Here is a 24011-nt window from a genome sequence, read left to right as displayed (position 1 = left end):
CTTTATAATCTATTAGTCCAGGTCTAGTTGTACTATCTGATTTCACATTTTCTTGAATCACAACTTTCATCTTTTAATGCAAAAAGTTAATAAAAAGTCATGTTTCTATTCAAAATTTTATCTAATTCAATTTCCTTCATATGAAATAAAATAAGGTTGAGGTTGAATCAACCACGATAACGCAAATAGTTGTAATTCATTCGTAATGGATTAGATAAGAGTCTTGCAGTGCACTTTAGCCCTAAAAAATTATCAATATTCAAATTAAGTAGCATTCTATTCCTGTCTTCCACTGTTTGTACTTCATCAATCAGCAACTTTTTGAAAGTAATCTGAATTTATCAGCTCTAAAATTTTCTTTGTAATAGGTCGATTACCCAAGTAATGACAATAACGCTGGTTACATCCAGTTTCACTAACTAGATCAAGCTTCACCTTCATTTTAAGTTTAGTCCTTTGTATCTAAACTAGGTGACTCTCAATACCTTTACTTTGCATTATTAGTGTGTCAAGTATATTTTGAGTTTCGATATGAAAAATGTTTTGACTGAGACTTTTGTCGGTTAATACATTATTTATTTTTATGACCCAATAAGATCAGTAAAAATGTGCGAATATTTGATAAATGAATTCGAATGTTTTTGTTTAAAACTTTTGTCGACTTGTTTTACAAAATTACACAAATTACTGATGCACAATTTTTCTTGCAAATCATTTTTAATGTTCTTGTTTTTGGTTCCATTCATTCAGGCTTGCTGGATCAACCACGATAACGCAAATAGTTGCTATGTATGCGCAACCTTGAACCCGGATAAACTAAGATCTTTGCACTACACTTCAGCTCTGTAAAATTTTTAATGTTCAAATTAAGTTGCATTCTATTTCTAATCGTATCTCTGTCCTCAACTGTTTGTCCTCCAACTAGTTTACAAGAAGTCGTGATTTCGAGTTATGGTCCTAATAGGATTGTCATATGAATGTAACCTAGGTGACTCTCAATACCTTTACTTTGAAATATTAGGGCGTCAAGTATATTTTCTATGAAAACTAGTTTTATTTGTGACTTTTTTGGTTAAAATAATATTCATTTTTATGGCCAATGATGTAAATTTTAACTAAAAAATGCAGTACTCCGATTCAACAAATAAAAATGAGGAAAATATGTGATCATAATAAAAATTGAATTTAATGTTTTTGTTTTCAACTTATTACATAAAAAATTTAATTACACACTAATATTTAGTTGAATTGTAAACACTCAGGTTTATTTTTTAAAGGGTCATCGCCAGACAGGCTATTTATCGTCATCTTCATCATCACTTTCGACAACCTTCGCAGTTCGTTTTCGTTCACTAGATGATTTTTTCTTATCCAGGTCACTATCATCGTCACTATCTGAATAGATATTATAACCAGCACCTCCTTTCTTGTAACGTTTTTTAATTGCTGATAAAGATAAACCGCCATCATCATCACCATTAAGCTTTGTTTATGAATATCAGAAATTTCAGATCCAAGGTGTAGAGACTGCTACCATCTGACCATTTAACTATTCTGGCATTACTTTCTTTTAGAGACACTCCATTTTCATCAACTACGGTTCTACATCTTATTGTTGATTCAACTTTCAATTTTAATCGATGTTTTCCTTCTTCATCGAGAATTTGGTCTTCATCGATTTCATCTTCATACCAAGATGGATCATATGGATGAGTATCAACACTTAAAAAATTGGGTAATTCAACAAAATGAATATCATTTCCGAGTTCAGTTGGAATCTTTGGAATTTCTACTTCAATACGTGTGATGGGTATCTCTTCTGGCGGCTCTTCTTACCTTTCGTCTCCACCAGTAGCTTCTCTGCCTTCTCTATCATCATCCTCATCCAGATCAGCCATGACTTCATCAGCTTCTCTTTCCTCATCTGAATCACTTTCTCCTTTTACTTCAACTTTTGATTCTTCCATTTCTTCGTCATCATCGCTATCTTCCTTGTCTTCATCAATTTCTTCACGATTGTCTCCTCTGTCATTCGAATTGGCCGATTCTGCTTCACTTTTACTAGAAGATCTTGAAGAATCATTTTATTGACTTTCAGAATCGAGATCATCTTCATCCCTTTCGCTTGGAGCCATGATAATCACAGAATTATAAGAAAAACTTGAGAAATAATTTTGAAAACAGTAACACATGATTAAACGGTGATTAAAAGATACCTTAGGGATCAGAATCTTTAAAGGATGCATTTTATGATTGAGTGCATAGTACTCTATGGCGAATTTTTCAAATCTTTTTAAATGAACTTTTATTTTAAACAAAACCAAGCAAGCAAATGAGTTTACGGAAATTCCTAATTTTATTCAACAAGTTTGTACTATAGTCATTTGGCACTATTAGTGCTATAGGTGGGATTAGCAGCATGTTTTTTCGGTTTTCATTAGCTTTAACCCATGATTGATTACAAAAAATGAATACTCGCCGACAAGGAAGATATTCTTGATCTCCCTCATCCCAACCACCACCGATTGTGTCTGAATCGCATTGATTGGAAACATGAAACTCATAACGATAATCCGCACATTCATCAAGCAATTCTTCTTCTGGATTGAGAAATATTACATCTTCCTTATCTTGCTTTGATTTCTTTTTTTCCTTATACCGTCTTTTAGGGTAAAGTATTTTACAGATCAACATGTAGTATTCAAAATCAACTTTACTGGCTTTGAGTTCCTTAAAAATTTGTTCAAATGAAGGAACAGCTAATTTCCAACCCAAATAAACGAAACTTTCGTTGATTATCCAAGCTTTCTTTGCATCTCCTTTGATTATTTTTTCAATTTCGGACCTTTTCTCTCCAGTCAAATATTTGGTGAAATACTCCATAAGTTGGCCATACCATTCTGCATTTGCATGATTTCCGTCGGAGAGGTTAATAAAGCTAATTAAACCGAGAACATCGTCTTCATCAGAATCTTCCTCATCACTATCATCATCTTCCTCTTGATTGATCTGTCTAATTATGGCTCCAATCTCTTTCTGATTTAACAAAGTCTCGCTTGACTTATTCAAATTGATGTTGTCCTTAAGAAACAATTGTGTCAACATTCTTTTGATACCGTTTAGATCTTGTTCCGAAATAGGACAAGCTTCAAAATCGACATTAATTTCCTTAAAGACAAATCGAGAAATGAAAACACTTTAGATTCAGTGAAAAAAGTATAACACACAATAACGAACTTACTTTATTAGCCTTAATTTCATCCTCTGAGTTGATTGAATCTTCTTCGCTGTCACTAGTCGAGCCAGTAGAGTCACAAGCAGATTGATTTTCTGGTTCTAAATCGTGTTCTCTTTTGTCTGAACCCATTGGAATTTTCAGAGTAATAATCAAATATGAAAAAAATAATAAACAAACAATTACAAATCAAAAATCTTGAAGTGAAACCAAAAAGATATCTGATATCATATCTGAGATTATGCTAGTTACAAGCAGGTTGCTTTTGTGCGTTCTTTTCAAAATCTACTCGTTTTTCAATAAAAATTCAATAAAAAATATAATCTAGATTAGAATGGGCCACTGATGATATTATTATTATGATGAAAAATCGAGTTTCATTTAATCATGTATTCATAAACCGGGATTTATGCAAACAAAACTTTCTAAAGATTTTTTTTCTGCCAAAGTATAGCAGATAAAGTTTTGGACAAATTCAAGAATAAACTGAGACAGTTAGATTATACTTTTAGGCATCAATTAACTGTTAAAAAAAAGAAAACTTTGTTGAGTGAAAATGGGTTAATTTTGATAAAAAATTGCGAAGTAGTTACATTAAATGGACAAGATCGACAAAATCTGATTTCTTCTTCCTTTAGTTAAAATGACTTCGTTAGTCTTCCTTGATTTATAAACAATTGTCCAAAACTTTACCCGTCATACCTTATCATGATAACTCAAAGGTTTCTTGTGTTGAATTAACTGTATTTTTATAATTATTGTGGGAAAATTTTCGATAATTAACCTCACAGTGACCTTATAACCAACTTTCTTGGTTTAACTTGAATTTTAGGTTAACAGAATTAATAATTGAATAGGGAAGACTATATTGTTTTGTTGATTATGTGGGATGTCAGTAAATCAACATTATTAAATCATTTTTACCTCTCCATCTGATTTTTTCAATAAATTACTCCATTTTTATTCACAATTTCATCTTCCATGGATAACAAAAAATCAATTACCGAGATCAATCATCAAGACCAGCTATTTCATCAGCTGAACCACCAAGGGACCGCCAAAATGCTATAGTGATTTTCTCGGCATAAAGGCGACGTTCTTCACCGGATAAATTTTCAGCTTTCTTTTTAAGATCTTCAAATTCGAGATCTTGGTTTTCACTAAGGCTCTCAAATATTTCTTTATTTTCATCTATTATGGAATCAACACGTTGCCTAGTTGAAGTGTCATTGTCTGAGCTTAATTCTTGTTCATTATCAGGATTGCTTGAAGAAACAGTTGCAGCTAAGCTTTAAGTCTTAAATTCCTTTTTCAACAAATTTTCAAATTTAGGTGAAGGTTTATATTGTGGTGTTTCATGCATTTCCATCATAGGCCAAGTGTGAGCACTCAAAGCTTGCATTATCCTTTTGATTCCATCTGAATCAACAAAATCATTCTCATACTCATCCTCGCTATCGATTTCAGCATCCAATTCAATTAATTCAAATTCATTATTGATACACCATTTCATGCAAGTTGTTCTGTCAAAAATGAACTGATAGCCTTTTCAACCACTAGCAATCTTATATCAGGATCATATTCATCGATGAAGGGTTTCCATGCATGAAATTTCTGACAGTATAATTCATCATTGTTGTCGAGAAGGATGATGATGGCTCGGATGGAATCGGCGAATTGTGCACTGATAAGATCACAATCTAAAATCTCAATGAAATGGACATCAGCCTCATAGTATTTTGTTGATATGTGCCAGGGCTAGCATGTAAAGGAATGGTTACCAAAATTTTTTTCAACCTAATTAGACGGTTCATAGGAGGTTCCAACAATTTCTGAAGTAAAAGATGTCGGTAAATCAACTTTGCTCAAAGTATTCACAAAATCTAATTTTACTGATGAAGGAGAACCTACTGTTGGTGTTTACTATTTTGCCACTATTGTTGACCTTAACAATGGCCTAAGAGTTAGACTACAAGCTTGGGACACAACAGGACAAGAAAAATTCAGGTTATTTAATCAAAATCTATTCTTTTACGATAGTTTAACCATGCCACCTATATTATTGAGGTTACACTGTTTTCACACTGTTTTCATTTCACCAGAATTGCCTCTCCTTCAGTTAACTTGATTACCATTCTCATATATCAAATGAGTTTGGATGAACCGAAAATTAAATCTGATCAACGTTTTTAGGTGTTTTTATTCATATATTTATCAATCATCTATTATAAATAATCTAAAGATGTCAGATTGATTCCACCAGTGGATTTATTCACCATAATAAAAGGTCCAGATAGCATTTCAACAAGGGTTTTTGACGATATGATATGACGATGCTTGTTCACTGAAGTAGTCAGATGTTAATAATAGAAGCTTATAAGAAGCTCCTATCTATTAGGTTGCCCGGCGCAAAGTGGGGGAACTTTTATTTTTAATATTTCATTTATACCTGAATCAATTCAGTCAATTTTTTTAAAAATTATTTAAGTAAAGATTCAGAATTTTTTTGACACATCTTAAACCCTTTAGACATTGGTAATTCGAAAGTAATTAGATAAAAATCGAAAAATGGCAATTTTGTAAATTTCGAACTTTGTGGCTTTATAGCGTTGTTACCGATGAAAAATTTTTCAAAGTCATTTCGTCTAATTATAGTAATTGGGTTGATTAAAAATCACTTTTCTCAATTTTTATCCTGATCACCAAGTTTTCGAGAAATGTTCGATTAAAAAAGTTTCTATCGCGAGCAAATCACAGGGGGGACCCTTGGTTTTTTTAGAAAATTTTGAGCCGCACGAAATTTCATTTTTTTGATTTTTTTCCAATAAATTTCGAATTAGAAAACGGAAAATTATAAATCATGTATCATAAAAATTCTGCATCCTTCCTTATATGATTAGCAAAAGAATTGTTTTATTTGCTTTGATTAACAGTAAAATATTAACATTTAAAGTTCCCCCACTTTGAGCCGGGCAACCTAATATATCACATTAGCTTGTATAATTTTGTGTCGAGGCCAACCCATTATGTCTTTCTGGTGCTAATTTAAACAAGAAAAGTGATTTAATTTGATTTGCTCTATTGCCAGTTTACTATTACTCACTTTTTCATTTTCATTTTTCATTTCTTTTTAAAGGTCCATTACCAAATCTTACTATCGTAACTCAGTCGGAGCCTTACTGCTTTTCGATGTAACCCGGAGATCCTCTTTTGACCATTTAATTGATTGCTTTTTGATGTACGTCGTCATATCGAACCAAGCGAAGCAGTCTATCGAATTGTCGGCTGCAAGATTGATCTGGAAAATGAGAGGGAAATTTCAAAAGAAGAAGGACACGCCTTTGCTGATTTCCATAGTATCAAGTACATTATTTGACCAATCTACAGGGCCTTTCACCTAATTTTCCTGCTGTAAAACGGCTATTACTCTGCACTAGAGTGACTTTGAGGCTAGATATTTTGTCTATAGAAATTTCAGCGGTACTCAATTGTCATATTTCAAGGTCAAGGTCATTCAAGGTCATTGCGTTATTTGACCTCTAACTGATATTTGGAGGTCATTTTCTGAGAGTACAAAAATTTTCAGATTGGTTAATGCTTGTTGCATATTCATAACTTATGCTGGTCAAAAGATATGAGTGTTTACACATTGTTATGTTGATAAATCGATTCTCAAGAAAAGTTCATTTATCTTTCCAACGGTGTAAGATACCAACTTGTAGCAAACCTCAACCAATCTGAAAATTTTTGTACTCTCAGAAAATGACCTCCAAATATCAGTTAGAGGTCAAATAACGCAATGACCTTGAATGACCTTGACCTTGAAATATGACAATTGAGTACCGCTGAAATTTCTATAAACAAAATATCTAGCCTCAAAGTCACTCTAGTGCAGAGTAATAGCCGTTTTACAGCAGGAAAATTAGCTGAAATGCCCTGTATAGATTCTAGTATGGACTATAACAAAATATGATTGGATGCATACGAAAATCTGAGCTTATTCGTACAATAATGAATATTTTTTAACACATTTGTGTGATAACAGATTGGGCAAATAATGATAGTCATTGTGCTATCATTATCGAAATAATGAGAATCAAAGTTTGCAGGCCGATGACCAAAATTGAGAGAACTGTTGATCAATTGGAAAAAGTGTTCAATTCATGATATGCACAAACAATAGCCTTCATTGAATAATAAGTTTCAGCTCTCTCACTATTACGGACACAGATCGCGGTCGATTTAAGTGAAAATCGTGGCTGATGTGATGATGATCTGTTGTACAGAAACAGAGAACTTTATTTTTCTAAATAAGTGCATATTCTGATTCAGCATTGAAAGTTACATTAGAAAAATGAGTTTCATCTGAAAATCTGATTCCATAACTGTACAAAAGGCGATCAAAGTTTCGACTTTGACCTCGATTTTCTCGAAAACTGTCGATCAGAGAAATTTTTTAATAGCAGTAATGGACTCAGTTTTTATGCCCCTAAAAACCCCTAAAGTCCCTACTCACAACTCAAAAGTCAGAGTTTTTATAAATAGTCCTTTATGCAAAATTAAGGAGAGGAGAGTTTACTTTGAATCCAGAATGGGATGGAATCAAAACTATGTGAATAAGATAGATAAACAGAGTTGAAGAGACTATTCATTCATCCGTAGAAACTTTCATGAAGCAAATTTTTCTCTCCTCGAGTCCATTGTAGTTGCTATCCATTACCAATAGTGAAATCACTTTTGCTTGACTTTTGTTTCTCTTTTCACTTTCCGAGTCTTCCATTTTTTGAACCGTTAATTGTTTCCAGTGATCATTTGGTTAATCATTTATTGCTATTGTATTAATTGTATCCAACTGTGCTCTTGAAATGACATTTATGCATATTTTTTCATAGATTATCATTTTCCCTTCCAAAGGAATATGTTTCTTACTTCACCTTGTTGGGTTTGTTAGACACCGTTGTTGGCTTCAACTAATACATCAAACCGGCCTGATCTCAACTCGATCCATTCGTCAACAAAACTCGTTTATAACATCTCTTTTAACATCTCATGGTGGATATAACACAATCATTTAGTTTATTTTGTTTTTGGACCTTCATTCCATCCTGACATTATTACCAAACCTTTTTTGTTTGATCCATGCTTCAACTATTAAGATCTGTTGATTATGTTAATCTGTCAACTTTCAATTGTTTCAACAAAAATCAATGTTTTTTTAAAGTTTTATTCATTTTCAATGGATTCTTTGACTAGGGGAAATTGCATCTTCATGTTGATTAAATTCAGTGTTTCTTCGACCCACTTGTTCCAATTTTCTTTAACTTCTGAATCCAAAGAGTTAAAGCAAGTTTCAACCACTGCTATGTCCTTAGTCGATAGGATGTGATTAGCAATTTTGATTATGTGTCCCGTGTAGGCCGGTTTAACAGGTGATTGGTTTTCTTTGAAGTGTGTGTAAGTATCGAGTATTTTTTGGATTAAGTTGTATTCAGCCAGTAGTTCATCTCTAGTTCACCCTAGTTCACATTTTCGATTTCTTTTGCAGGATTAGTTTCTCCGTCTTGACCATTCCTTTCTCTTCTATTTCGGTGGGACTTGTTACAGGTGAGGTAGATTTTGGATTGTCTAGAATGCAATTAATACTTTGCTCAACTTGAGTGTGTAGAAAATTGTTGTATGGATAAGCGAAGAAAAGATTCATCAAAACAGGCAATGTTTTTAGAGTAGTTAATTTGCGGTTAATTGTCGGATTATTGCTACTTAATAAAGCTCGGATGAGATGAACCACCTCAACTCTGGTGGCGCCGAACGGTTTCTTAATTAAACCAATTGTAGTTCGGACTGGGCTCTTTTCTGGCGGGTTGGTGAGCAGGAAATGAAAATCTTCGAGGCGAGGCACGATTTCAGCATGTACCTGACACACGCTTTTCGTCAATCGGTCAACATCGAGCGGTGTCATCAAATCTGGTAATGCTGTTTCGTTGACAGAAAACATGGGATATGAAATTATTTTTCCATTGTGCCAATATCACCGATTTCAATTTTACTTTCTGCGCCAGTTTCTTCATCAACAGGAGGTTGTTTTGGCGGCAGATATTCCAGAAGAGCTTGGATAACTTGAATACCATTAACCAGGCATGACTCAATTCTCGTTTCAAACATATTAGTTAACAAGTTGGTTATTGTGTCAGTCGATTCTATATCATCCAATAGAGGGTTTGGTCCAGCATTTTCTTGATTGCAAGTTTGATGTTCTCGACTGAATCGAATTATATCGCAAAGTAGCTGGGCTGCATTCGATTGAGCAGCTGGATCAACATCTGCCTTAAACAGCGCAATCAGTTTTTCCACCAATCCTTGTTTGTGATAGAACTGTCATAAATAAAAATAAAATCAAGGTGTGAGATTTAAGATGCGAAATCTGCGGGAAAATAAACTTACTTTAAGGTAAGCTGATGATATTTCGGGCGAATCAGAGCATGAAAGAGATTTAAAGAGAAGATCCATAACTGCTGAAGTGCCAACGTGGGCAACTAAAGATGAAACAAAATCACCTCGCCTCGAGTGAATGTCATCAGAAACTTTAGACACATTTTGCGGTAAACTAAATATCACTTTGCAAATAAGACTAGCCAAAAGTTGGTTCAACGGTTCTGCAGATTTCAGCTTTTCATACAAAGACACTAAATCAGGATGGTTAGCAAATTTTTTACAAATTTGACTTTCTTCGGAGGATAACATCTCACAGGCCATGTTAGCATATTTATATCTATTTCATCAGCATCATCAGGTGGATCAGATGTAACCAATGTGACCAGTTTCATTAAAATATCGGGTTGACAGAGACTGAAAAAATAAACGAGAATAATTATTAGATAACAGAGAAAAGACATTTTTCTATCGCATTGTTCATGACAATAGATGGGATGGATAAAAGTCAATTATATAACATATTATCATGCATATCTAAAATATTTCAACTTACTAATCAATAAGCAATTTATTCCCCAATTTACATTCGTGTAGTATATCTTCTTGATCCAGAATAGTCTCTAATGTTATGCTGACACTAGCAATTACTTAACCAGCTTGACGGATTTAGTTCTCAATCTGATATAAAGGTTATAGCTGCTACAAACAGAGTAGACATTCTTGATCCAGCCTTACTTCGATCCGGTGTTTGGATAGAAAAATCGAATTCCCTCATCCCAATGAGGAGACTCGATCTTGCATAATGCAAATTCATTCCAGGCGAATGAATGTTCATCATGAAGTTAATTTTGAAGAATTAATAGCCCGCTGTACGGACGATTTTAATGGTGCCCAGTGTAAAGCAGTTTGCGTTGAGGCTGGTATGATTGCTTTACGTCGTAATGCATCCATAGTAATCCATAAAGATTTTATGGACGCTATTTTGGAAGTACAAGCTAAAAAGAAGACAAATCTCAACTATTATGCCTAATTATATATTCAATTAAAAAGTCATTGTAAATGATTTAGAATGGTTTCATTAAAACTCCTTGTTTATAATGATTTTTTAGTATTTTCATTGTCACCTGAACCTTTTTTATGCTATTTTGTTTTCAGGAGATTATATAAAATTAGTAAAAATTATTTGGAAAATAAAAAAATGAAACTAAATCAAATTATAAACCAAAACAGATGAAATTTAATTTTGTTTCGATTACAATATAACAGGTAGATATAATGAGAATAAGTATATATGTGCATAAAAATTTAAGTTCGGAACGTAAAATCATAAATCTGTGAATGATCAAATATGATCTCTCTTCCAATTGACAGCAATAATTCAATTAGAGTCTGGGTCGTGAAGGTTAATAAAAAAAACAAGCTATCACACATAAAAAATCATAAGCTATCAGAAATAAATGCACTGTCGGGAAATTCGGTAATTATCCAAAAAAGGTCAGAAAATATAGATAGATAGCTTTTTAGTATCTACCGAGAAAATTGTTAATGGAAAAATATTAGAATTTTTAAGGATATTAAAAATTGAAACGGGAATGATTGAACATAAACTCATGAAGCTTCAGTGCCATTATTCTTCAGGATTTTCAATTTTGATTCCATCGGGAAATGAAGTATAGAATTCCCTATTCTTTTGTCGAAGCTCGGCAAGTTTTCGTGACTCAATGAAATCAAACGCATGTTGATTAGAAATTCATAAACGGCTGTAATAGAGAAGAGAAACAATTTAATTTTAAATTTAGGATGAATGTTGTTTAAATCAAACTTACTTGGGCCTGATAATCGATAATGAAGCTTTTCAAATCAAAAACGCATTGTTTCTTGATTTCGCACTTTAAGCAATTCTTTTTACTCGATCTTATGGTATATTTATACCCTTTCTTGGCAGTTCGTGGGCTATCTGATTTAGCGAACCAATCACAGGTAGCCAGACTGTGTCTTAAGGAATTTTTTCAATGTTGACCAGCAATTTTGAAGTAAGGAAAACAAGCCCTGCTGGGAAAAATTAATCAGAATTTTTAAACTGAAAAATAGTGAACCACAAATAAACGCTTACATTAAAAATCTATAAACTTCAGAGACTTCTTGTTGACGAGTAGGAACACTACAGATAGCTAAGGCACATAGCATGTTATGTGAAAAAGGTGGTTTCAGATATCTATTGTGAGTCGAAGAATATAAAGCACGAAATTTAAATGATACAATCCTCAATTATTTGCTATTTCAAATGTTTCTTGCAACAAGAGCCTTCATGACTATTTGAGAGGCAGGTAAGTTTTGTGATTCACTAAATCCACCGATTGAACCATGGGATGATCCATAAGACCTAGAAAACGCTAATGACTGAGAAAAATTATCAAAACTTTGATTTTGAGTTTTCCGATGATTTTAATTGAAAATTATCTTGAGATCTTTGAGAATTTTGATTTTGAGATCTTTGAGAGGGTGAAAAAACTCAGAACGCCTAAAATAACCATCTTTTAGGAGCTGATTCAAACAAGTAATCAGAAGTCCAAGCGAAAATATTTTCTTTAGCATTCTTACTGGCATCGTCACCTTCGTCTTCAACGGAAAAGGTGTTAGATTAACATCATTGAAATTCCTCAATTCCGAAAAAGCTCTGACTATTTTTCGTGAATGGAGTGCAATCATGGCTTTTAGGTTATTAGGATTTAATATATAAAAATTTTTTACAGAATCCTTTTAGTTTGGAAACAATCTTTGCGCAAAAAAATCATGTTGCGACTTTATACAAACTTTTGTATCCAGTTAGGTTCCATGTGGTTTTGCTCACAAATGGTTAAATTAAAGTCTTTTTCTTGAAATTTCAGTGTTTGCAAATGAGTCGTGCGATCAGTTATCAACTTAAACTAAGAATTATTACATTAGTTAATCATAATTACAGTGACCGTCAAATCAGTGTTGAAATTGGTGTCTCAAGAGGTGCAGTTGAGAGATGGAGAAGACGATATGAACTGACAGGAAATGTCAATGATAATTATTCAAATTGTGGTCCTGAATCTCCATTGGCTGAAACATGAAAACATTGATTTTCCTGAAAAGTATCGAGGATCCATTTGAGTCAGGAGCTAGAATTAAGAAAGAGCTTGAGTTGGATTTGAAATTTCAAACAGTGAACGGAATTCTAAAGGCAGAAGGATTGAGAACTTATCATGCAGCAACCAAGCCTGAAGTTAATGAAAGGAACAGGTTAAATACAATGGTTTTGTATTTTTCATGATGATAGTAGTAGTATAAATACACAGGATAGGACATACACATGATAAGAAAATTTATTGAAAACAGATCGATACTGGTTGATCATCTTATTATAAACTAGGTCAGCCGTGAAGCGGCGTAGTCTGAGCGAGCGTGCAGAGGAATAAGGAGACTGAATTCTGAGGGTTTGAAAAATTTGATTAGTCCGCATGCTAAATGGCAATATAACATAGAAAATTTCGATTGATGGAATACCTTTATTATCACTGTTTACAATGTAAGCAATGGTTTAAAGTTGTAACAAAAAAGTTTTGAAAATTTCCGAAAAATAGGTTTTACTTGTTCTACCATAAACTTGATCAGCTAAACCGATTTTAATTTCAAGTTTTCATAGTAAAATTAAGAGCTTTATAAGAAAAAGACTTGAACAAAAATGTAGAATGAAGTGTTACAGACTTCCAGAAAAAACGACTTTTATGTAGTTTTTTCGGAAACGGATGTTTCAAAACCGGAAATTTAGTATCGATGGTGAAGAAGACCATGTGTTGTTCACACAGTGCCAGTACGCAAGTCGTCAACGCGAATCTACGCACTCCTTGATGATTTTCGTAAAAAACCCTTTTTAGCCTATAAAACCTGCTGGGCATTTTTTTTTACGAAAAAAATCCTTTCAGAAATTCTTCAGATTTGTGTGATGAGCTATCGTAAGTTTGAATGTAGTGATTTGAACGGTTGCTGTGATAATGTTTAAAAAAGGTGAAATTTTGGTAGAGTAGGGAGGGAAATTATAAGTCTTTGCTTCGCTCAGACTAATTAATTGGGTTAATTTTTTTAATTAAATTTTCAATTACTTTTGATTGACAGTCAGATTAGATTTTTTTACCTTTTGATACCTATTATTGTCAACTGCAACAATGACTCATGACTTTTGTCACCCGCACCCAAATCAAATTAGATCAAAATCAGGTCAAATTAATAAGGAAATAGAGATGTTCAAAGGGGTGGACAATCAAGAATTGACCTAATCGGGCAAAGTTTATCACCACCACTACCACCACCAACATCAACTTAGTTCAATATTGTTGCTCTTAATCAACTAATTTTGTTAGTTAGCATTAGTTAAAATATTCGTGAAATCAGTGAGTTAAATCCAACGGAATCTAGCACTTAAAATAACTAAACAATATCAACACACCAAGTTACCAAAATCACCTCAAAAATTAAGTAAAATTTTATTCATCATGGTGTATATGTGTAGGGTGAAATCAGGCAGGAATTATCTTTTCTTAGTGTAGTCTAGTTAAACATTCAAGACCATTATAAGTTAATGTTTTTGATTGCTGTTTGTTGGTTTGGTAAATAAACAAACTTTTTCTTCTCTTTTTCATTTTCTCTCGATTCTTTAGTTGGTCGTTTGACCCTAGTAGTTAAGTAAAATATATCATTTCAAAATTAGTGTAATTAGCTCAAGAAAAGTTTTTAGTTTTTGTTTTCAATTTGTATTCAAATAAATCTCTAAAGAATCTCGATTTCAATTTATCAGTGTGGTGAAACTGGTTTTTCTTGTGCTTCTACCTTTCCCTACCTACTGGAGGTAGGGAAAGGCCACAATTGGTTGATTTTGACTGGGTCGGCCATTTTGTGAGGGAGACGATTTGCTCCTTCACTCCGCATAAAATGGCTGATTTTTCGCTGTTCTGATCGTCATGAAGACCCCTGCGGAAGCTCTGTTTAACCGGGACAAAAATTGACTTTATACCTTAATGAAGTTGAAATTTACTGTGAATTTATCAGTTACTATTGTGTATGTTATAAACTATTGTTACCACATTGAAACCAACTTTAAAATCTTACAATTTCTACTAGTTATATACATTTCTCCGTGATTAAAAGTACCAATAAATCAGTGCTTTTAAAAGACTATTCAAGTGAAGTGATTTAATTACAACTTAAAATGTGCTGCATGAAATGAACAACAAGTGACTGGTGACTGTCGGTAACACTAATTTGCACCTAATAACTAACTCTGAATCTCTTCTGTGACTTTTATCTTCACCAATTCTGAATCTCTTCTGTAACCCCTGAATCTCTTCACCAACTCTTAACCTCATTTCCAACTCTGAAATCTGTCATTATTTCACATTTGATTAGTTAAAGTTGTACCAATAAATAAGAATAAAGAAACTTTGAAAGCTTAACTGTACTACGCTTTTAAAATGGCACCCGCGCGGGGATAAATTGGTTCTGACCGAGGATTAGGAATCTCAATTAATTAAAAGTTAAGTAAAAAATTGTTATAATATTTTACATTGTATGTAACTGGTAATACTGGTTATCAGAAATTTTTACTCATTAGTAGTACCGTTTCATACGCTTCTGAGGCCCAGACTGGAAACAGAATTAACCACCCCCCTCATGCATGATTAGTTTCAAACTAAACTGAGTTTACGTTTGAATGATTTTAAAACGGCTTCTCACACTTGAATTGCCCGCTTATGCAGGTCAACTCGCGGCTATTTTTTCTGTTTCTAAGCAACTTTAGGTCACGTTTTCACTACACTTTTCTTCACTAAATTTTTCTTTGTCTTCAGTCATCTATTAAGTTAATTCATACTTTATTTGGGGATTAAACCTTGATAATTTTAACATGTTTAATTGGATCTATGTTCTAGCTATTTTAATGGTTTCAAGTAAGTTTCAGCCGTTGTGTTTCCTACCTAAACTAATGAATCTTTCCTCTTTTTTTCAGTTAACAACCACTCGGAACCTCCAATAACAAGGAATAGGTCTCAATCAAGATAACCGAGGTTGATAATTGACGAGACACCAAATATTGATAACAACATTAAAAGTAATGAAAACAACGAAGATACAAATGACGACAATGATGATTCCAATGGAGACAATGTAGGTAATGGTGACAATCCAACCAACCAAGACACTAATCCTCACAATGCTGATTCCAATGGAAACAATGTTAATATTGAAGGTGATGATAGTGATGATAGTGATGGAGATAGCAGTTCAAGTGAAATTGATGATACTCGCAGGAGTAAGTTATCACTTTGTTTACCATTATAATAGTTATTATAACCATAGATACTTAATAAATTTTGTTTTTTTATTCTTCCAGCCCGATCCAGATCTACCCACACTCCGATATTAGCAAATATTATATCTTACCAGTTTGCTCGGCATGGACAATTGAAAAAATAAAAGGAATCCATGTGGACAAAGAGGGAGACACTCTGGTGCGGTTTAGATATCACGCATACTGGGCACCTCTATCAACCTTCACTGACTTAAAGAATTTAAACCGCTTTAAAAAGATATCAAAAGCAAACCTGATGAAAAACGCCATCGAATTTATACAAGAAATGAAGACAGCGTTGAAAAAATTAAAGATAATGTAATTGTTTTTCAATGTTTGTATTGCGAAGCCACATTCAAGGTTTTGAAATCATGTAAAAATCATGTCTTTGGTGTTAGAGTATCAGCAAAAACGTCAGGAAATTACCATAGCAGAGTAGAGCTGGACTGTAGGAAACGGTTAAGAAAAGATGGATTTAAATATCCAGAAAGCAAAATACTAGTATCTTTACCAGAACCCAAAAAGTACCCTTGAGCAAGGGTAACCTGCTTAGATGAATCATTGAAAACAGGCCCTAATGACTTCATAAGCAATGGGATGATGTTTGCAATCCTAAAAAATAAACACCAACTTTCTTAATCCTTTGTAATCTTTTGATTATATTTCATGCATGATTATTGTAACCTTTTTACATTGTATTTGTAATGATCGAAACTCTTCTTCCAAATTAAAGTTTTTGGTATTATTTGTATGCTTTCACATTCTTTTGTAACTCACCACCTGCATTAAAAGTTTTGGTCTTATAATGATAATTGAATGTATATTAACCCCCAATCATTTACTCTTAAGTCATCGGAAATGAATGAGAATATATTCATACGGTATATACTATCAAAATCAACCATAATCCTTGAGAACTGAATTACAAATATCTTTATCATGGAAATATCATGAAAATTCTGAAAAACGGGTAATTATCAATAGCAAGCTTATTTGACCGGCTTGAAAGATTATTCAAACATCAAATTGATTCATTTAAATTGCTTGATCATATGCAAAAGCAAAAAAATTCAACTCAATTCTATTATGAATTATGAATTCTGAGCCGAAATTATTGGCTGAAATTTTGATCACCCAATTATCTACTCTGAAGTCAACGGAAATGCATCAAAGTATATTCATATGATAGATACTATCAAAATTTAGCATCCTTGAGAAGTGAATGACAAATATCATTAACATGGAGATATCATGAACAAGTCGAATTCTAAACACAATAGATTCCTTTACTATTAACTCAATATTTCCAAGGTGATCACAAACAATAACAAACACTCAAGTGTTTCAAACGGCCATGAATTAAAAACATTGAGCATAATTTAATGGTCAAGAATCAATTCATGTGCGACAAATTTATTGAAAAAATATCCGTTAATTCATTTGTGTATCAATCAATGCGCAAAACCTCGCTCCGTTACACAGATGTTCAAGTTTTATTCAAGGTGTACATTGACAAAACTTGGTCACTTTTCCATCAACTCTCAACAAGTAAACTTTAATTTTTGTTCAAGTCCTTCGCTATTACTTTTAAGTTACCACTAAAATGGATTATGAAATGGACAATAACCAAGAAAACGATGTGGAAATGAACGTAAGTTTCAATTTTTTTAACTGTTTAACCTACCTCATTTCTCAACTTTACTTTTCTCTCTCTTTTCAGGAGATTGCAGCTCGTTTTGAAGGCTTTTCTTTTAGTTCATTTGATGAGAAAAACCTCACTCCATGATTCAACATATGGAGCAGGTTTCCTTAGAAGAAACGAAGAAAAAGGCCCCAACGCAATTCGAAAAAGATTGCAAATAAGACTTAGAAATAAGGCCTTCAAGTATATGGAGGACCTTAATAAACTCAAAGTTCAGAGAAGAGTTTTAGCCCTTATTAATAATGAACACGCTCAAAACATTTGTGAACTGATTGACCGCCATGTTTGGACATTCAATCGGACAATAAAAAGATATAGCAAAATTGTAAAATCATAATTTCTTTTTGCAAATTAATAAAGGTTCATTTCAATTTCAATTTAAACGTCTATTTTATTCGGAAATTAATATATAAGTTATCTTTGGCCATAGATTGAGTGCAATTGCTGCAAGCAAAAATTTATCACCTTGGGAGAATTATTAAACCACTTTTGTCAATGTAAATCGGAAAACTGTAAAATGTTTGAAATTTTCAATGAAGAATCAAATGAGAGATCAAATGAGAGACCAAATGAGCAACAAAATGAAAGACCAAATGAGCAACAAAATGCAGAGCAACCAGATAGTCTCAGATGCCCTTGTTGTGGTATATCCACTCATTTTTTAATGGAATATTTGAACCATATTCGCACATGTCAAGACAATTGTAAAAGAATGGTCATCTTTTTCGACGAACCACCACCAAAAAAAGATTGCTTGAGGTGCCCATGCTGTGGGAAATAAGTGAACCTTTAAGTGAATATTTACTTCATCATTGCTTTTGCAAAGAAAATTGCCGAAGAATGGAAATATTCTTTGATAAAGAGCCAGTAATACAAGATGCACCATCAACAAGAGCAACTCAAAAGAGATGAAAAGAAAAGTGAAATGTGCAAAGTGCAGAAGACACTATTCAAGCGAACAAAGATTGAGATCTCATCAAAGAGTTTGTGGGAGTATTTCTTTGCTTAACCCACGTAAACCTTCTTTTTCATCTCCATTCAAACTAATTCATTCAGCTTTTCGCCGCCATTTCCGTGTTTTTTCACAACAAATGAGTGATATGGTTGACATTGACATTGTGAAACGTCATCAAAAAGCTAAAGTGAAAGATTTACTACAGCATAATCTTGATGATCTTGAACCAATTAAATTCTACTTGATTTTAAAAGTTCAATGAAATGAGCAAAAAATGAGCATGATTGAATTGATCGAATTTACCTTCAACGATGAAACCATTATTACCTGGTGATAATATTAATAATGAAATTGAAGAAACTTTCACGGAAATAAAAGAAATAATAGATCAATACACTGAACGAGGAAGTGGCTTTACGATTGTTGATATCAGCAAAATTGATGTTTGAATTGCTCATTATCACCCTCATCGAGGAGGCTGTCATCAGAATAAATTTCCTACTGAACTTGTCTCAAAACATTGTTTACTTTCAATCAAATGTCAAACTGATTGCTTTATGTAAGCAATTTTAGCTACTCTTCATCAAAGACAAAATCACCCCGACAATTATCAACAATATGACCAATTTACCAACTCACATTGACCTGTCTTTTCGAAATGGCCAGGTCAAGTTGAATTGAACATAGTTGAATCCTTTGAAAGGAAAAACGCAATATCAATTAGTGTTTCTACTTACAACACAACCAAAAAATTTGTGATTCCCCTTTATGTTACAAAGAATCAATTGACATCTCATGTCAGACTATTTTTATACAACGAACACTATTATTTAATTACAAACTTTGCTCGCCTATTAAATTCAAAAAGTAATTACCGGCGATATCATTGTGAAAGATGTTTAAACGGCTGGCATTATGAATTTCAATTGAAAAAACACATAGTTGACTGTTCAGCAAAACCCGCACAAAAAATTGTAATGCCTTACGCTACACCTTACTAATTTCTGCGAAAGATCAGACCTGAAAAAAGAAATTAAGCATCTAATCATAATTTACTGTGACTTTGAATGTTTAATTGTCCCAACAAATGATCGATTGAAACCTTTCCACCATGAACCATGTAGTTATGGATATATTGTTGTTGATTGGGACAGAAAAAGCATCGACAAAAAGTTTGACCACGGAGAAAATATTGTCTCTAAATTTATAATTAATCTGAAACAATCAATTGAGAGTGCTCTGAACTATTTAAAAACCTAATTAAAACCTCTTGAAATGTCACCTTATGAAGATGCAACATTTCAAAGTATAAAAAACTGCTGGATTTGTGAAATGCCTCTTGATTACAGAGTCCGTGATCATGATCATTTAACTGGGAAATTTAGAGGCGCAGCACATAATGCCTGTAATGTAAATTATTCAATTCCGAATCGAATTCCAATATTTTTCCATAATTTAAAGAATTGTGATGGTCATTTATTGATAGATACAATCAAAAGTAATACATGTAACATTCAAACATTAAGTGTTTAAATTGAGAAAGAGAAATTGTCGAAAGCATTCTCCTCTTTCTTTATACTGTCTATTCCCCTGTCTTATTTCTTATTCTCAACAATGGTCAGAAGGGCAAAACTAACTCTTGGTTTTAACTAAAGGATTATTGAGTCGAGTTGTAATGATGACTCCAAAGTCGTAACTTGAAAATGACTGGAACTAGTGCTTGGACATAGTATTTATTTAATTATTAGTTTAACTAAATTTAGTTAATTCAATGGGAATAATGTCCGCTAAATGATTATTATTAATGAATATTATTAAATGGCCTTAAAATGTTACATACATTTACAGGAAATGTAAAACTTATTCCTTCATCAATGGAAAAGTATATTGGATGGTATGTCGATAATCTTGCTTTTCGACTCATTTGCCTGGAAGTCTCGATACTCTAAGCTCCAACTTGTCAAACACTGAAAAAGAAGAATTTTTACGACAAGAATGGCCAGGACATGATTTAACAGATTTGATGTGAAAAGCATCAATACCTTATGAATATTTATCATCACTTGATAAATTTGAGGATCAAGACATTACCACCAATGTCTGCATTTTACTTATCATTAAACGACACAAACATTTCACAAGAAATGTATGACCGAATAAAAAGAATTTGGAGACAATTTAACTGTCATAATCGCGAACAATTGATTGATATTTACTTGAGGCTTGATGTTTTGATACTCGCTGCAGTATTTGAAAACTTTCGAAAAGCAAGTATAGATGATTTTGGGATCGACCCACCACGTTATATGACTTGTCCTGGTCTTTCATATGCTGCTGCCTTAAAAATGACAAAAATATCAATTGAATTATTTTTGGAAATTGATATGTTGCTATTCATTGAAGGTGACATTAGAGGAGGTTTTACAACGGGCGCTAAACGTCAGGCCATTGCTAATAATCCCGCAACAAATTACGATGGTGGTCAACAAACATGGTTAATGTATTTTTATGTAAATAATCTTTATGGAAATGCAATGATGGACATGTTACCGATAGGACAATATAAATATGTAAATTTTTCAAATGAAGATAAACTACTTGAGCATATAATGAATACACCTGATGATGGTGATATTTGATACATTTTGGAAATCGATTTAGAGTACCCTAAAGAGCTCCATGATGCGCATAATGACTTTCCTTTGGCCCCTCATAAAATGAAGGTTACGCATGAAATTTTGCGTCCTTACGATAAAAAGTTATATTATGAACTTGAGAAGCAAGGACCAAACCGGTTCCTAGTGAAAAACTGGTTTCAACATTTCTAACAATGAGAAGATATTCAGTGCATATTCGCAATTTAAGATTAGTAATTAAAGTAGGGATTAGTAATTTAAGTAGGGATTTTAAGATTTTGTAGTTGGTTTCAATGTGGTAACAATAGTTTATAACATACACAATAGTAACTGATAAATTCACAGTAAATTTCAACTTCATTAAGGTATAAAGTCAATTTTTGTCCCGGTTAAACAGAGCTTCCGCAGGGGTCTTCATGACGATCAGAACAGCGAAAAATCAGCCATTTTATGCGGAGTGAAGGAGCAAAACGTCTCCCTCACAAAATCGAGATTCTTTAGAAATTTATTTGAATAAAAATTGAAAACAAAAACTAAAAACTTTTCTTGAGCTAATTACACTAATTTTGAAATGATATTCTTTACTTAACTCAAGGGTCAAACGACCAACTAAAGAATCGAGAGAAAATGAAAAAGAGAAGAAAAAGTTTGTTTAACTAGACTACACTAAGAAAAGATAATTCCTGCCTGATTTCACCCTACACATATACACCATGATGAATAAAATTTTACTTAATTTTTGAGGTGATTTTGGTAACTTGGTGTGTTGATATTGTTTAGTTATTTTAAGTGCTAGATTCCGTTGGATTTAACTCACTGATTTCACGAATATTTTAACTAATGCTAACTAACAAAATTAGTTGATTAAGAGCAACAATATTGAACTAAGTTGATGTTGGTGGTGGTAGTGGTGGTGATAAACTTTGCCCGATTAGGTCAATTCTTGATTGTCCACCCCTTTGAACATCTCTATTTCCTTATTAATTTGACCTGATTTTGATCTAATTTGATTTGGGTGCGGGTGACAAAAGTCATGAGTCATTGTTGCAGTTGACAATAATAGGTATCAAAAGGTAAAAAAATCTAATCTGACTGTCAATCAAAAGTAATTGAAAATTTAATTAAAAAAATTAACCCAATTAATTTATAATAAGATGATCAACCAGTATCGATCTGTTTTCAATAAATTTTCTTATCATGTGTATGTCCTATCCTGTGTATTTATACTACTACTATGATATTGATTGGAAAAAGCTATATTTGTTGACGAATCTTGTTTTTAATTGAGAAAGATGGAATCATGCTTGTCAAAAGGCCAGTTGGATCTCGTTATGGATCCAAAATACACTAATTCATCTGAGCATTCGAGCCAAAAATTAGTTTCTGTTTTGGTTCTTTGACTTACGATGGTTTAGGTTCATTAGAAAGAATGAATTCTAGGCTCACTCAATGCACTTACATTGAAGTTCTTCAACACTTACGGTGTTGAATTAATTAAAAACATCTTTGGTTCTGAGCTTTGTTATTAGGTCGACGATAATTGCCCTGCTCATACTGCTAATCTAGTCTCTTTATGGTTTGAAAATTGTGGTCCATTACATAGAATTAATTGCAAATTGTTGAGATTACCCCCTGAATCTCCTGATATTAATCTTATTGAAAATGTATGCAGGATATTGCAATAAAAAATGATGAGTTCATTATCAAGAATAAAATTTGAGATTGATTTAAGATAATGTAGATGCGCAAGTTATTTGTAAATGGTCTTCAACTTCATTTTTATAGCTGCATTTTGCGATTCTCTATGAGAAAAATTTCATTTGGGACTTTTTTTGGTTGAAACAATATTTCTTTTGTGGTCAATGCTGTAAATTGTTGAGATAACTACTAAAAAAAGTAGTACCTCGATGTAACAAATAAAAATGAGGAAAATATGTGATCATAATAAAAATTGCATTCAATGTTTTGTTTCAACTTTTTTTAGCTTTTGAATAGTGCTAGTATAGATAAGTATAAAAATAAGGCCGTAAAAAGGTGACATACTTACCTTATAAAGGTTACTTATGCATAATCACGAAAAATTTGATTTTTCCAAAAAAATCGAGCTTTAGCTATTTTTTAGTAAAATATTCGTGCATATTCTGACTATTCAGTACAGTTACTGTATGCTCATAAAAAATTAGCTTGCGTTAGAACCGATTAGTTGCGTTGCTATTGGAACGTATATGGAAAATACGGTTTTTTTGAAAAAAGTCCAGTTTTGGCTATTTAGATTAAGATCTGCAAGCACATCATCTGCATCAACTGCGTGAGTGACTTCCCTGTCGTCATCAGAGTCACTTTCGTCATCTTTTTCGGCAGCTTTCTCTTCTTCATTTGGTCACACTGAATAAGCTATCTAAAAATCTACCTTTTTGACCTGAGAACGCTTGATATTCGAAGGGGATAAACTTTTTATATGATAACTTTTAAGTTTTGAGTTGATTGATTGATAAGTTCTTTGACTGAATAATTAACAAAATTTCTATCTTTCTTATCTTTCTGAAAAACAATGCTGCAGGGAATTAGTTTCCATAGTTAATTCCCTTAACTAGCCTCTGAAATAGCCATCGAAAAAAAATTGAATGGGATGTACTTTTTTATGCACTGTATTACATAAAAATTTAAATACACACTAATATTTA

The 24011-nt window shown here is 32.8% G+C and overlaps 3 protein-coding genes and 2 pseudogenes across 4 annotated transcripts; 1 reads left to right on the top strand and 4 right to left on the bottom strand.

The window, feature by feature from the left end:
- Positions 1–1164: 1164 nt before the first annotated feature.
- On the bottom strand, positions 1165–1967 carry LOC149094110 (RNA polymerase-associated protein LEO1-like). The gene is made up of 2 exons (XM_089267230.1): positions 1837–1967; positions 1165–1722 (listed from the first exon to the last, which is right to left on the bottom strand). Exons 1-2 carry the CDS (start codon positions 1965–1967, stop codon positions 1479–1481), a joined length of 375 nt encoding a protein of 124 aa, XP_089123356.1. The 3' UTR covers positions 1165–1478.
- Positions 1165–3446, bottom strand: LOC107370767 (protein BCCIP homolog). The gene is made up of 2 exons (XM_089267229.1): positions 3242–3446; positions 1165–3168 (listed from the first exon to the last, which is right to left on the bottom strand). Exons 1-2 carry the CDS (start codon positions 3365–3367, stop codon positions 2311–2313), a joined length of 984 nt encoding a protein of 327 aa, XP_089123355.1. The 5' UTR covers positions 3368–3446; the 3' UTR covers positions 1165–2310.
- Positions 3447–4168: 722 nt separating this feature from the next.
- Positions 4169–5002, bottom strand: LOC107370768 (alpha- and gamma-adaptin-binding protein p34-like; annotated as a pseudogene).
- Positions 5003–5054: 52 nt separating this feature from the next.
- Positions 5055–6611, top strand: LOC149094109 (ras-related protein rab-39-like; the record flags this gene model as incomplete). The annotated part of the gene is given in 3 exon segments (XM_089267419.1): positions 5055–5242; positions 6372–6460; positions 6463–6611. Coding segments are annotated over 3 exon segments (426 nt in total), but the record flags the coding sequence as incomplete, so codon positions are not given.
- Positions 6612–8343: 1732 nt separating this feature from the next.
- On the bottom strand, positions 8344–9864 carry LOC107370770 (serine/threonine-protein phosphatase 6 regulatory subunit 2-like; annotated as a pseudogene). Its single transcript, XR_016198827.1, has 3 exons — positions 9677–9864; positions 9159–9607; positions 8344–9118 (listed from the first exon to the last, which is right to left on the bottom strand). The product of XR_016198827.1 is annotated as a serine/threonine-protein phosphatase 6 regulatory subunit 2-like (transcript).
- Between the last annotated feature and the right edge of the window lie 14147 nt (positions 9865–24011).

The sequence above is a fragment of the Tetranychus urticae genome, chromosome 2 (assembly GCF_039701765.1).
Source record: "Tetranychus urticae isolate SD_2017Ah chromosome 2, NJAU_TeUrti_SD_1.0, whole genome shotgun sequence".
Classification (NCBI taxonomy): Eukaryota; Metazoa; Arthropoda; class Arachnida; order Trombidiformes; family Tetranychidae; genus Tetranychus; species Tetranychus urticae.
Note: the sequence above shows the minus strand (reverse complement) of the source record. Positions and strands in the feature narration are given on the sequence as shown.